The sequence below is a fragment of the Galeopterus variegatus genome, unplaced genomic scaffold (assembly GCF_000696425.1).
Source record: "Galeopterus variegatus unplaced genomic scaffold, G_variegatus-3.0.2 Scaffold26, whole genome shotgun sequence".
NCBI classification, from domain to species: domain Eukaryota; kingdom Metazoa; phylum Chordata; class Mammalia; order Dermoptera; family Cynocephalidae; genus Galeopterus; species Galeopterus variegatus.
The window spans coordinates 170,620-185,318 of record NW_007726137.1 but is presented as its reverse complement, the minus strand read 5'-3'; the positions used below and the strand labels follow the sequence as shown (position 1 = coordinate 185,318).

Here is a 14,699-nt window from a genome sequence, read left to right as displayed (position 1 = left end):
TGATCCTGCCCTTGGGGAGCCTCAGTGGGGTTGATGAAGGAGAACAGGGCTGGGGAGGGATATACAGTTAAGTTAAAACCTAAAATGATAAGAAGGAAAGGAGGTTCTCATGTAATTAGAAAACAAACTTTCCGTATATAAGTTGGTTTAAGGATTCAGCTAAATTTTATGGAAATTACTTTTCTACTGATTTTTACTTGGTTTTGTTTTCAATTTAAAATTTTACTAGAAAGGTGATTTAAGCTGGAAACGTTCATGTTTCTTGCTTGATGGCACCAGTTGCTATAAATTCCACAACTCTTCAGTATCCTGATCTTCTGTGTATATGAGCTAAAAGCCATAGTAAGGACTCATGATTTCTATTTCATATGTTGAAGAAACTAGCTTAAAATGTTTATGAAAGATAACTATCAGGGCTGGCCAGTTAGCTCAGTCCGTTAGAGTGTGGAGTTACAATTCCTAGACAAGTGTTCAGATCCTGGCACTGGCCAGCCGTCAAAAAAAAAAAACACCCAAACTATAAAACAATAAGAGGAGTAATCAGACTCCCTTTTACCTTTTCATTAATTATGTTTTTGAAATATGTCTGATAGTTTATTAAAGAAGGCTTACCACCTCCAGCTGTTAATTAAGAGAGAAAGTGAAGATTGGGAATGGCTCTGTTGTCCTTGTTTTGCGTGAGGTGTTGTACTGGTTTATAAAATAATTAAACAGATTGTTAAAAAAAAAAAAAAAAAAAAGGCCATTTGTGAGCAATTGGAAATTTGAACACTGGCTGGATATTAGATTTTCTAAGGGATTGTTACTTTTAAGTATGATAATAGAATTGTGGTTATATTTAAAACTTTACATTTTAGAGACATGTACTAAACTTTTAATGGATAAAATGATAAGTCTGGGATTTGCTTCAGAATAATCCAGCAGGGGGATGTGGAACCAGATGTGGATGGAGCCACGTTGGCTCCAGGTTCATGGTTTTGGGGCCTAGGCAGCGGGGACATGGGTTAATGTTAAGTTTGTCTAGTTTTGTTTACATTCATATTTTTCCGTGATAAATAGTTAAGCCCTTAATACAACAAAGGAACTCAGAAGATTTATCTTTAGAATTTTACTTATTTGAGGGGTAATTCTAAAGCAGTAAAGAGCTTGAGGGTTTAGGATTTCAAACTTTACTTTATAAACCAAAATTATTTTACAGCAACGAAAAATCTGTCTGATGCATGCAAACCACTGAAGAAACGAAATCGGGCTTCCGCAGCAGCATCTTCAGCTCTTGGGTTTAGCAAAAGTTCATCTCCTTCTGCATCCTTAACTGAGAATGAGGTAAAATAACAATAATAATGATCAACCATGGCATTCATAGAGAGCCACCTAGTTGCCCAAGTTCAGTGTGAGTGAAGGTCAGGCTTAGTAAACACGACATTGGTGTTCTCTGTAAGTGTAGGTGAGTTTCAGGTTCTTTTAACTAATCTAAAATTCATGAAATGGAAGAGAACAGTGCACTAGTTTAGTCTATTTGAACACTTCGAGTATAAACACACACACACACACACACATACATAGTGTATTTGTAAATGTACATATGTACTTTAGTCTTGATGCAGTTTAATTATTCCTGAAAACTATCTTTAAAATGTTGTGTTTGATATAGTCCTCACAGTGTAATTTTTTCACATGACAGTAAGTCTGTGTTGGTTCTGACATGACACACTGTCAGTCGAGCTGACACGGGTCATTGTGCACTCATATGGGGAGATGAAGGGTGGCTCACATGCCATACTTGATTCCTGCTGCTTCCAGACCTAGACTCAAGAAGGAAGCCAAAGATTTCTTCGTTCTCATGTGTTCCATGGCTTCGGGTCCATGTCTTTGGTCCTTTAAATTCTGGAGTATTCTTAGATACCTGAGCATTGAGGTGAGTCAGAACTACCAATGTAATATGACTCCTGTTTTCTGGACTTGCAAAATACATGTTAGCAAAAAAATAATAGCAGTTGGAGGCTGTTACCTGCCATCTTTGTAACCTAACATCTAGACTTCATTATCAAATCTAAAATCTTTGCCATTGCTAAAAACAAAACGCAACAAAAAAATGGCCACAAAATGCAGGTGTGACACTTTTTTTGTCTAGAGGTAGTTTTGGTTTCCTGATTTTAGTGACTGCCTTCATGGAGCTTACTTTGAATTTCGATTTCTTGTTATTTTGGTCCCTGTAATTTTGTTTTTCTTATTGTAGACATGAGTCCTTCTTCCACAATAAGCAAACGATAACCTTAGGCTTTTTGGACCAGGGTAGTGAGACAGGGACTGGAGAGGCTCCTAACTCCTATTGGGTCAGAAGGCAGCACTTCTGACCTGGTCTCTGCCACTGTCCGCAGTAGGGATGAAGTGTGCCTCATTCATTTCCTCCTGTTAGAGAAGGGGTAGGCCTCCCAGTGCATGAGGGTCAGAGACCTGGGCAATCCGATGAGCTACCCAGAGAGCTCAGCAGCTCGCCGTTCTGAATCCTCAGTGATTGTGTAAACAGAGACCACTCCTCTGAGTGGGATTTTATTTAGTGGCTCAAACCAGCTCAGTCGTGGTGAGGAGCTGCTCACATATGTGGGACTGAGGCTTGCTCATAGCTTGGTATGTGTAGTAACTAAGCATTTCTTACATTTGGACACATTTAGAGAAATGCAGTAAGAATTCTTCACTAAACTTCCAGGAACTTACTGAAACATAAAAATGCAAGTTTTTTATAAATTCTTTTTTCTTGTCTAAGTCCAGATTAGTATCCTAGAAAATTAAATGAAAGGTGGTCTACAATTCCAAAGAAAAAGAGTATTAGAAATAAAGTTTTGGTTCTGTAGATCCTTTCATATTAGTTGGTATTTTTGTTTGAAAAAATTTTAATGAGTTTTTCTTGCATCATATTTTAGTCCATTTATCTGATTGAGTTTTTACTTATATCGTTGTCAGATAAAATAGGAAGAAAAACGACAAGGCTACTGGAATCTTGTCTGTTGTTCCTGATCATAAATCATATGTATCAAAGTCTTAAGTAGCATGCAGGGCTGACATAGCAAGGGTGGAGATTAAAACAAATTGGTTAGACATGGTTGAGAGTTGGATGAGTTTAATCTTTCTGACGTAGACAGTTTTGTACACGGGAAGACTTAGATGAAGCATATTCTAATAAACTTAATTGATTTTTAATTCTTTAGAACTTTAGAGGTTGGTAGGTTATTAAATACATTTATATTATATATTGAACACATTAAACTCATATGAATGTGACACATAGATCCCGTAGTGTCCATTATTATGTCCTTACAAAAAAATGTTTAAATTACTAGGCCTTTTCCATCAGGCCACTTTTGTGTGTCTTATATAAATCTTCTTTTAAAGTTCATTTTTACAGAATTATACTGTTAATTAAAACAACTTTAGATGAACAAATAGACTTGTCTCTTATGTATGAATACTGCTAAACCACAGTAAATATTTGTAACATATGTAATGCTGAATGCCTGTTCGCATGTGAGGAAAATTGTAGTGTTTTTAAAAAACACCCTGTAGACCACTTGGCCTGGTTCTGATACAAGTTAGGTGACTTTGGGAGTTGCTGTGTGGGAGTTCACAGTGGTCCCTCATTTGGGTCACACACCCTTTGCATGTTTATGTTTCCTTCCTTTCATCACACTTGATTGAAATAAGGGATTTTCATAGAGTTGGTATTCAAGACATTTTACATCATGTTGTGGTTTAAAATCTTCTTGAAAAAGGTATATGTGATAAATAAAATTTATATTGGAATAATTATTACATGGTGCTACATCACCCAAAGAAAGACTAGATTAAAATTGCACACTTGCATGACAAAGGCCTGTGAAGGAATTAATGTGATTTAAGTGTTTTGTAACTTCATTTCTTATTCCCTTAGTAGAGCAAATTCTTATTTTTTTCGCCTTCACTGGTAACAGCTTTTATGGGAGCCCACATCAGTCAAGTTGGATTTGAACTCAGCTGCCCTGTACTGCACTTAAAATGATGTAATATTCCAAGATGTCTGCTGCAGGTGGTGTATCATCGTACACACTAAGTGACATTTCTATCACAATCATTTTATGGAAGATGTGTGATAATCTGTTTTTACTGGTATTAATAAACACATACAATGAAGAAAACAGTAACAAATTTTAAGACTAAGGTAAGATACCTAATCAAGGCCATTTAATCAATTACATTCATCTCATAATAGAAACACGTTCATATTCCAACGATCAATGTAGATTTCAAGTTGAACAGGAGGCCCTGATTCAGCCAGGGGTGATCCTAGAGCTACAGCAGTGACATGGCACAGAAGGGATGATCCTGGTAGAGGTCATTTTTCCCTCAGTTTATCACTTACTGAATTTTTATTGAAAAATGTCAGCATCTGTACCTTCAAAAACAAAGAACAAACAGCACACATTAATAGGAGTCCTCGTCAACTATTCTCGTTGCCAATGAAATGTATTCAGTACTGTAGATACGAAACTAATTTCCATCATAAAAGGCAGGAGGAGTTTTGATTCAGTCCTTTTTTACTAAAACGGTTTTACTATGACACTAGCTATAGTAAATTTTTAGGGAAAAAAAAAAAAACCATTTACAGTATCATTGTGAACCATTTGACTCTTTTGATTCAATGACTGGTGTCTAAGGAGACGATAATCAGGTTTTTACACCACCCGCTTCATCACTTGCTTGTGTAGAACACTGGCCATCATGTGTGACTGTCTGAACTGTGGGTGGTCAGCCTCGTGTCGTGCCCCAGGCATCTGCATGTCTGCATGGCAGGGAAGAGGCTTCACTGGCTCTTCAGGTTATGGGGGCAGAGCCTGTGCTGCTCATAGTACACGTGACTAGCAGTCGGTTCGTTCCCAGCAGACTCTTCGATGTGTTTTACCTTTAAGGAAAGTTTCTGATACTTTTGTTCTAAACCAGTAAGTAATGTATTGCATGCAGAACACTTAGGGTGCCTGGCACCTTGCAAGGACTTGGTGGTTTGCTGTTGTGAGAGTAATGGTTATAATAATAAAAACAATGAAATGGCCATCATTCCATTTTATCCAAAGTATAAATTTTGCTTTGGCATGAAAAGTGATCCTCTTGACTGCATTATGCATGTGAGGATAAAATAAACCCAGAAGTGGCAGAACGCTGAATTTGTCTGTGTAACACTTTAGGGCACTGGACTGTGTGTTTAAGGGCTGGTTAGGCTGCCCCACTGGCTCTCTTCCAATGTGTGGGATACAGGGCCTCAAAGATGGCCTGGAGCGATCTAACTTACCCTGTTCCTAAAGGACATGAAAAAGCTAGAGAGTAAATTTAAAACTTAGGAAAAAAACCAGAAAAACACACCAAATTTAAAAATGTGAGAAAAAGATGGTATAAAAATGGCCCCAGTTCAAGAAGTGATCACTGAAAGTAAAGACTTTAGCCTGAAAGGCTTTTGGCAGGAAGTAAGGGATTTCGTTTGAAATTACATGATGAATTTTGAGTAGGTGACCAGCCAGCTAGCCAATACGTGATGGATGCATTAGAAGTCAGCCTAAAAGCAGGTGCTTTCCTCTGTAGCGGAGAAGGTGAGCACCTTCAGAATGACTGAGTGGTGACTGCTGAGTGTCTTAAAATTCTCATCAGCTGAGTACATAGGGATGCATGGGGATAGCAAGGATGGGAATTGTGCAGCACTTCTCAGCTGGGGGAGCCATCAGCTCCCTGGGAACATTGGGAAGGTGATCAGGTAGGCAGGGGCAGGTGTACTCAGCATTCTGTAGTGAGGGGGATAGTCCCACATATGGCAGAATTGTCCCACTCCAAATGCCAGGAGTGGTCTCGCTGTGGAGGAGCAGAGTTCCCAAGAGGGTCAACCCTTGGCTTCCCGAAGGAGGTCGGTGGAAAGGGGCTTGTGTTTGAAAGAGCTCAGGAAGGAGCAGTAGCTTGTCTGCCAGGAGCACCAAAGTTCATCATGCTGTGAATTCAATGTGGAGTTCCTTTGTTTCCTAAAATAGACTCTTGCCTTGAGACATCTGACCTGTCCGTTGCTGAGATGGGTTTGCGTGTATCATACAGAGAGTCATTTAAATGCCCTCGTTTGGTTTGCTTCAGACCGTCTTTCATGAACCGTGTTTGTGCCTGGCAAGGGGAGGTGACTCACTAGTATAAAACTTGAGACATTCACAAGAGGTGAAAACGTGTCTGAATACATAAAAGCTTAGATTGTAGTTGTTCTAGAAATGAAAGTATTTCGTCATAGAGCTGCATCTCCAGAAAGTGTGCATGTTGACAGTGGGGGTCCTGCATTGTTTCTGTAAGACAGATATGAGAGCTGTTGGGCTGTCAAATCTAAATATCTGCTTCTAAAACCACCCCACCAGCTGCAGATAGAGTTCTGTCTGCCTTGCAGGTCTTTCTTAAGAGTTCAAGTAAAAGTTAAACGTCTTCCTTCAGTCCCAATTTCAGTAATTGCATCTCAGTACTCTCCTTAGTATACTTTGTATCTATTATATGTACATCTCCAAGCTGAAAATAACTCCAGTGTTTTTAAGAGGGTGTTCCTGAAAATCAACAAGAAACCTAAGTGACATTTCCCGAGGGAGCAAATTTCATGTAACATAAGGCAGAGTGTGGCTCTGCGTGATGTGGGAAGGGTCCTCAGCAGGAGCCAGAAGACTGTCCTGCCACCTCTGGGTCGGGGCGGCCTGCTTCCTGTGTGACATGCAGTCCTTCTTAGATGATCTCCGTGAGGTCCCCACAGCTTTAGTTACGTCTGACTTCATGGTTTTTGTTGAAATAGTTATTGTGGAAGCACAGGGATATTCAAAAAGGAGTGCTCAGGGACTGGGGAGCAGGACAAGGGGGACGGCCATTTCACAAGGCTTGCGGTGCTGGGATGCTGACCGCTGAACACAGCAAAGGGAAGGAGAGAAACAGCTTCGTGTGGAACCCACACAGGCAGTAGTGCATGTGTTACTATGACAGCCTCTTGGCTCTGACCTGCCTGCCCAAGATTTGTGCCCAAAGTGTGTGAGAGTGGCCAGGTCTCAGGTCCACGCAGAGCAAATGTCTGCTGATGGTGGGTGACTCTGATGATACCTGCTAAGAGTCTGTCACAGAAATGTTCTAAAACAGAAGAAAATTAAGATTGTAAATTAGCATCTAGTTCCAAAACAACAACAACAAAATGCTTGTGTGTGTGTGTATAAATTAAAATGATTAACAAATGCCCTTGAGAAGGTTCTCGCCCAATCCTGATGTGAGTGGGTGCTGTGCCTGCGGGAGGCAGGGCCGCGAGTGGTGAGCGGCTTGTCCTCAGTGCTGGTCGGGTGCCAGCACAGCATTTCTGAGCAGGAGGACAGTCCTCGGTTCACTTGATTCAGTTAAATAGAAAGAGGGGCTCCTGGCAAGTGGTTTGGTGAAGACCGACTTCAGTGGCTGTGTTTGGTCTGAGATGTGCCCAGAAGGGTTAGATTTAAAGCCCAGGCCTCCCTTCACCAGGGAAGACTCCTGTCTAATAGTGGTAGATGGAGGATAACATCATGAAGACTTCGGCAAGTTTGCTTCGTTTCTTTTTCACTTGATTTCTAACATAACACATTTCCCAAACATATCTAGCCCTTTTAAATTGTTAATTCACTTTAAAGGTTCTTCTGTCCAGGTAATACTTGCACGTAGAGCAGTGAGAGCCCTTGTGACTTAGTGTGAAACTGTAGCATTTTATGCTTTTAAAATCACCTCAGTTTTTAAAAATCTATAAACAGAAAAACTATTGCTGAGGACTGCTGTTTATCTTTTAGATTATAAATCTAAATTATAGTTTTTTGCTGGAGAAACTGAAATATCACTATCTCATTAGAAAAGGTTTCTCAGAATGCTTTTAATGCTGTTATAGGCTTCTTATCAGCCTTTAAAGTTTTTAGTTTTTTAAAAGAAATATTCCTTCCTGGCTGCTCTAGAAAAAAAAGAAAGAAAAAGAAATATACTGACTCCTGTATGTTTTAGGACTTCTGGTCAATGAAATTGATTTTTATTCTTTTAGGTACTGTTTTTATTGTTTTACCTAGAATATTAGAAATTATCACTAATTTACCTGCCAGTGATAGAAAATTGACTGTCCTTAGCAGGTAGACAATTATGTATATTGTATTAATCTTATTCCTTGTACTAGAAGTGTTTTTACCAGCAAGGGGGGTCCTCCAACAGCCTGATGGGCCTGGTCTTGTTAGATTCCTTTCTAACTACACAGTTACATGTTAGATCCACATTTATAGTTTTTTTCCAGCCTACCCGTAGTTGTTGGGCTTTTTGCATGTAACTCTTTGGCAATATTCTGAAGCCTGATAATCATACAGGCCAATTGTATTTTCAAGGAATGACTGAGGTTCTGGCCCAGTTGGAGGGGGTGGCTCAGCCACACATGCAGATGGAAGCAGGAAGACAGTGGGCTGTGTCATCATATCTCTCAAGTCCTCTCCAGACAGCACAGCCTGCTGCCTGTGGCTGGCCAGAGCAACCCCACCCCAGCCCACTCCCCATGGGATGGCCACTGCTGAGGACATAGATAGAACCAAGTTGGGTTGGTAGGACATTTTAGAGACTTACTTTACCTTTGATGAGGGCAGGCCTTGAATTGGGAGCAGCAGCCATGTGGCCTGACTCTGGCCACAGCCACTGCTTGGCTCTTGCTGCCACCTTCCTGTTTGACTCCCCAGAAGCCTGTGCAGGTTGGAATAGGATCGTGAAGCACAGTGGGGCTCTGTGGACTAGAGACCCCTTCTCTTCTCAGTGACTCTCACCGAGCCCCAGCCAGCCAAGAACTTAGAGGCGGCTAGGAGGGTTGTAGTCTGCATAACCTAGAAGGGTTGTTTTAATAAAATTATTATGAATTATAATATTTTAGATGATGAGTGACTTATTTTTAAATTATTTTAATCCCACTCCAATATTTCACTGTGATGGTAACTTGGAAGACCTGTTTGAAATTAGTCTTAATTTTAAACTTATTAAATCTGCTGAGCATAGGATTCTTATTATTTGTAAATCCAAAACACTGTGTGAAAGTACTTCTAGTTATCAATTTCTTCTCTTACAAAAGCATAACTTAAACATGAAAATGATGTTGGTTTATAGAAATATTTATTGTTCAAGGTCTGTAATTGTATTTTTAAAATGATGTAGCATTTAACTTGTGAAGGGATTTGTGTTTTGTCAAAAAATTAAAAACTCAATGTGTATAACACCACTCTCAAGAGTAGGGGACTTCTTTGCAGTCATAGCAGGTAGGTCCTCACTGCCATTCACGTAAGTCACCCTGAAAGGCTATGTGTTTCTAGCAGTGGGCTAGAGTGTGTTCACTAGGTTACATTATGTTTGGTAATATCATCTTGAAAAGTCCCTGTAATATATCAAGGAGACTGCATTCATTGCCCCTAAAGGAATGTATTTCTAAGGCAAATAGGCAACTTGGTATTATCACATACTGAGCAGCAGGTAGAGAAAGTGTTTTCAGCCTCAAGAAAACTTTGAAGTCAGGAACTAAGCTGCTTGGAGATCAGTGCCGCAAGTGTGGCCTTGGTGGATGCGGGAAGCGACGGGGAAGTTCTTGATGGAGTCTCTGTCCATTCAGTCACTACACTTTTCTTTTTCCAAATGCATCCTATTGGATCTGGAATAGATCGTAGATGTCGTAGACTGAGATTTGGGACTGTGTTGGGACCGTACAGGTGAATGTGTCACTTCCACAAATGGTGTCTCCAAGTAAGTGGCATCAGCGGCGCACGTGGAGGTGGAGCCTGCAGCTGCAGTGCGGTGCTGCGATGCTGCGTGCGCGTTCTTCCTGCAGGTGGTTTGCTGAGCGGAGCCCTCGGAGCCTTCCTGACTGTGGCTAGTTGTCTGTCCAGTCACTGGGGAAGGGTGTGGTGGGATGAAAGTCGGAATCTTCTGCAACCTGTGTCATGGACTGTGATATTGTAAGGTCTGTATTCTGTATGTGGGTCTCAGACCTTAATCAGGAATTGAGCCTCTTGTGTGTCTTTACATTTATATTTCCATTCAAAATATGTATTCAGTGTTTATTTCCTCAAAACAGATTTTGTTAACTTAGGAACTATCTCCAAGTGGAAACGTGCTAACTTTTTCTGTAAATCTTAAATAAAAGGTGCTGTTCCTTCTTCTGATCGAGAACTGGTTTGTGTTTTCTGTCTTTTTCTCCATGTATTTTCTCTCTTTTTTTAGCTTTTAAGTTTTCCGGCCACATGAAGGGAAGAGTGTGGGCTGGTAGATCAAGCACTAGACTCCCCTCCCTTGGGCCTGTCATGGCCCCTTTCTTTGGGCCTCGTTCCTGCATCAGTCAGACGGCTCAGCCTTGGGTAGCCATGTGGGCTGTCCTGAGAGCAGCCCGCCAGAGGGTGTGGCCACTGCTTCCGATGCCCTGGGCTCCCCAGGGCCCACTCCAGTGTCACCTCACAAGTGCTCAGCCCCCACCTGTGACCCCATATCTGATGGACTTGTTAAACTTGGGGTTTGACCTCTAAGCATTTCAAGTGACCTCTTTCTGGATGTTAACGTTAAAGAAGTAGGAGGTGGGCTGACAGGGGAGGCATGGCTGTGGGCCCTGCAGTTCCACCCAGTCAGCCTCCCGGGAAGAAAACCTTAAAACCTGGCCGCTCTCTCTAATTTAGTGTTCATTCATGCTGCTGTTTCCATCTTCCTGGAAAAGGTGAGAAGATTGAGTTGAAAAAGCCACTTTTTCTTTAGACTTTGTGTTGTCATGGGGTGTGAGAGTAGACCGTGGGCCCGCACGCCTGTCACCACTCCACGTTTGCCAGAGCCAGCAGCAGCCCTCGGAGAGCTGGCCCACTTTGATGCTAATTTTAAGTCAGCAAAAATTTCCTGTGTTTATTTAAAAATTTTTTTCTTTCACTGCTCCCTGTAGTTTCAGTGAGTTAAATCTGGAAAAAGCTCATTGATAAGGTTACAGGTTGGTCAGATTCCCTAATGGGGTTTATTTTTGTTTTTTGATATGGCCCAGTTTTAATTTCTAGCTTTGTATTTATTGGCAAACAGCAAGTCTATGACATAATTACTTACTGTGATTATCAAGGTATGCAGGAAGTGCAGTTCATACTTCTCTGTTCCATCTGCACGATTCAGTTTTCAACACTTATTTACCTAACATCAAATGAAAACCAAATTATTTTAGTCACCTAAATTGGATAAATTAGTGTTTCCATCTTATTCATTAAATATTTGTTGATATTGCTTGTCACGTGAGGACGAAATGCTCTGTACAGCAAGGGTGAGGCTTTAGCCTGGGCTTAATGACCTCTGTTAAGTGAAGGAGCGATGAGTGAAGGGCAGCCTGCAGGTCATTCCATTTGCTTGGATCCCACGTCTTTCTCCCAGGCCTTTTCCTTAGATTCAGATACTAACAATACAGTAGGCGGCAGGTGTTACCTTGCCTTTCCCACCTTACCCTTCTGGTGGGAGGCGTGAATGAACTGTGAATGTTAGGGGAGACAGGCCGTGGGAGGTAGAGGACAGGCAGAGCAGTCAGTCCACGGGCGTGGGTCTGGAAGACACTGGTGGCTTTTGGGTCAGCATGCTGGCGTGGGAGTGCACTTCTGGAAGAGCGCACAGTCTGCTCCACGGCACCACCGCTTTACAAAGCCTCACACTGTGACCTTTATTTTGGTTCCTTTACAAATTTGTTTGGTATTAACACGTTTCTCTTACCTCAACATAGTTGGACCTGAACAGATTGGGTAAGAAAGGTCAAGATTCTTGATCCCAAAGCCTGTCTTAGTTCGTCTACTAGAGAAAATTGGATTTTCATAAAAGTTACTTCATCTTTAAGGAATACGCTCTTATGTACATATGTGTACTAGATACTAAGTAGAATAAAGTCCATTTCTGAACTTACTACACAGCGTAATTGACAAGTTGTATTATCACAAAAACCAGTTGCTGTATACTCACAGCACATCACTGGCGGTGAGGTCGAGTGTTGAGAGGGACTCTGGAAGATGAGGCCAGGTGGGCGTGTCTCTGAGGGTGCGGCCACCCGCTGTTTTCTGCGACTAGTGAACTGTCATCCGCCTCCTTCATCTCCAGGTCTCAGACAGCCCAGGAGACGAGCCCTCAGAGTCCCCATATGAAAGTGCAGACGAAACACAGACTGAAGCATCCGTCTCATCTAAAAAGTCAGAGCGTGGAGTGACCGCCAAAAAGGAGTACGTGTGTCAGGTGAGGGGAAAGCAGCCATGTGCTTTATCCATGGCTGCATCTGACTAGGGCCCGGGTACACAGACAGAGTCTGCAGTGTCCTCTTTCTCCCTGCATCCCCAGCCCTGTCATCGCTCACTAAGAGTCCTGGGATTGAGATGCCTCAGTTAACTTCATTCATTCATGGGTAGGATGTGTGACCTGTGTACCTGTCATGTGTGATACACATGCATGCAGATATGCTTTTGATGTATATGAAGATCGTATGTTGGGAAAGGTGAGGTGCCAGGCCATGGGCTGAGGTGGCTGTCACCAGACCCGCACCCATCAGTGCAGCAGCGTGCACGGTGACTGGACCTGGGTCACATAACCTTCCTGTGCCTCATTCCCTGCCCCTCTGTAAGATGGAGATAAAGTCAGAGCTTCCATGCAGGGCTGTCGATATGTGAGAAATACCTGTAGTCAGCATGGTACTCGTCGCCTGTGTTAGGTTGACTTTGATTTCTGATGAAAATGTGCTTGTGCTTTCTTGACTTTCAAATCTGATTTGAAACATCTTGAACGTATTCTTCATGGTTTTGATCCTGTTGTTTCCTTTGCTGTTGCTGAGGGACTAACCCTTTCTGTAACATGTCTGGTTTTAATATGATAACTGTGTTTCTGGTAGATACTGCTCAGGCCAGGCATTTCACTCTGTGTGTGTGGTCATATTTCTCTGAGTAGTAAATGAGGTTTTCTGGCATTGAGACAGAATCAGACTGTCTCCCTGTGGTAAGGAAGGATGCAGAAGAGGCTCGTGCAGGGTGCTGGTCATACCACCTCCTTCCTGTTCCTGCAGCTGTGTGAGAAGACAGGCAGCCTCTTGCTGTGTGAAGGTCCCTGCTGCGGAGCATTCCACCTTGCCTGCCTCGGGCTTTCCCGGAGACCAGAAGGGAGGTTCACCTGCAGTGAGTGTGCCTCAGGCAAGTCCTATTGCGTCTAAGGCTGTTCTCGAGGGTGGGCCACCTTCTCCTGCTTTCTCTTCACAAAGTCTTGCCCTGAGACACTAGCATAGAACACCCCCTCCCACCTCCAATGGTTGTCCCTCACAGGAGCTTACAGCCTGCACCTGGCAGGGATGCCCACCACTTGGTAGCCCCCAACAGTTCGCTCTCTGATTTCAATTTCTTGTGCTCCATCAGTCCCTTTCCATCAGGTGGTAGGCCTTCCTACCTTCATGAAAGAGTGTTGCTTGAAAATTAGTTCAGTATACAGTGGCTGGCAGAGTGACAGGACAGCCACATGGGCTCTGCCACACTATTCCCACGGTGGCTGAGCCTCCTCTATCTGGGAGGCAGCCACGGGAGTGGTCACTGCAGCTCGACATGGCCCAGTGTTACTAGTACAGGTAACCTGGCGGGTCACAGGACACTGAAGTTCATAGGAACATGGAGTTCTTTATGAAAGAAGACAGTGTCAATTGGAGCTTTGGTTTTAACAGAAAAGAAGCAGCTCCGCACTTGCCTGAGTGCTCGGCACCTTTGTCCTGCTGCCGTGTTACCACAACAGGTCTTGCCTGAACAGTCCGGGATCATGATGGGAAGACAGGCTGCACAGTATGGCCCCTTCTGTCCTCTAGCTGGGCCCAGGGAGTCTCCAGGCTGTCGCTGGAACATGTCCTGGGTCAGGAGGGCACCTGGAGAGCCACCCAAGCCAAGATAGTTCAGCAGCAGCACCCCACTTCTGGGGCATCTACCTCTTGTCATAAGTGACTCTTCACCACAGTTGATTATCTGCCCTCGAGTAGATGAGAGGGAGAGCCTTTCTTCAGAGTGGTCCCTTCCTTCAAACTTCTTGCCACTTAGAATGGGCCTCCCCCAGGCTGCGCAGCAAGACTCTGCTATACTTCAGGGGACACTGGAGCTCAGGTTACACCTAGGTAACCCTTGATGGCTGGACTTCTTTTTTGGGGAAGGCTTGAACTAGTCAGTAAGGTTGAAAGAGCCAGATGCTTCAGCCACACAGGCTGCCTCTGAAAAAGAGTTGCTTGGTTTTGGTGGCTTAGAATTACAATTTAATTCTTGTTCTTTGTACCTCTCTCCCCCCCCCATCTTTAACTGTTTGCTAGGGATTCACTCATGTTTTGTGTGTAAGGAGAGCAAGACAGATGTCAAGCGCTGTGTTGTGACTCAGTGTGGAAAATTTTACCATGAAGCTTGTGTGAAAAAATACCCTCTGACTGTGTTTGAGAGTCGAGGCTTTCGCTGCCCTCTGCACAGCTGTGTGAGCTGCCATGCTTCAAACCCTTCAAACCCAAGACCATCCAAAGGTACGGATGCACCTTGCAGCTTTGGGGTGGGTTCCCATGCAGAAATACTGGTGCTTGGGCAGGTGGGCATGGCAGCTGCTGGGTTTGTCACCAGAGGTCACAAACTTTAGTTATCTCAGGTAATACTTGCTTTTCTGTT

The 14,699-nt window shown here is 42.9% G+C and overlaps 1 protein-coding gene across 2 annotated transcripts in view; it reads left to right on the top strand.

Annotated features, from left to right (window-relative positions):
- The window catches only part of WHSC1 (Wolf-Hirschhorn syndrome candidate 1), a 65,276-nt gene that overhangs the window by 23,003 nt on the left and 27,574 nt on the right, over positions 1 to 14,699 (top strand). Inside the window, exons 8-11 of one of the 2 annotated variants that reach the window (XM_008569145.1) lie at positions 1,199 to 1,323; positions 12,142 to 12,273; positions 13,091 to 13,199; positions 14,360 to 14,560. In XM_008569145.1, the coding sequence (XP_008567367.1) occupies positions 1,199 to 1,323; positions 12,142 to 12,273; positions 13,091 to 13,199; positions 14,360 to 14,560 (567 nt within the window). Of the gene's footprint in view, positions 1 to 1,198; positions 1,324 to 12,141; positions 12,274 to 13,090; positions 13,215 to 14,359; positions 14,561 to 14,699 lie in introns of both variants that reach the window. The other variant, XM_008569137.1, reaches the window with a different exon arrangement.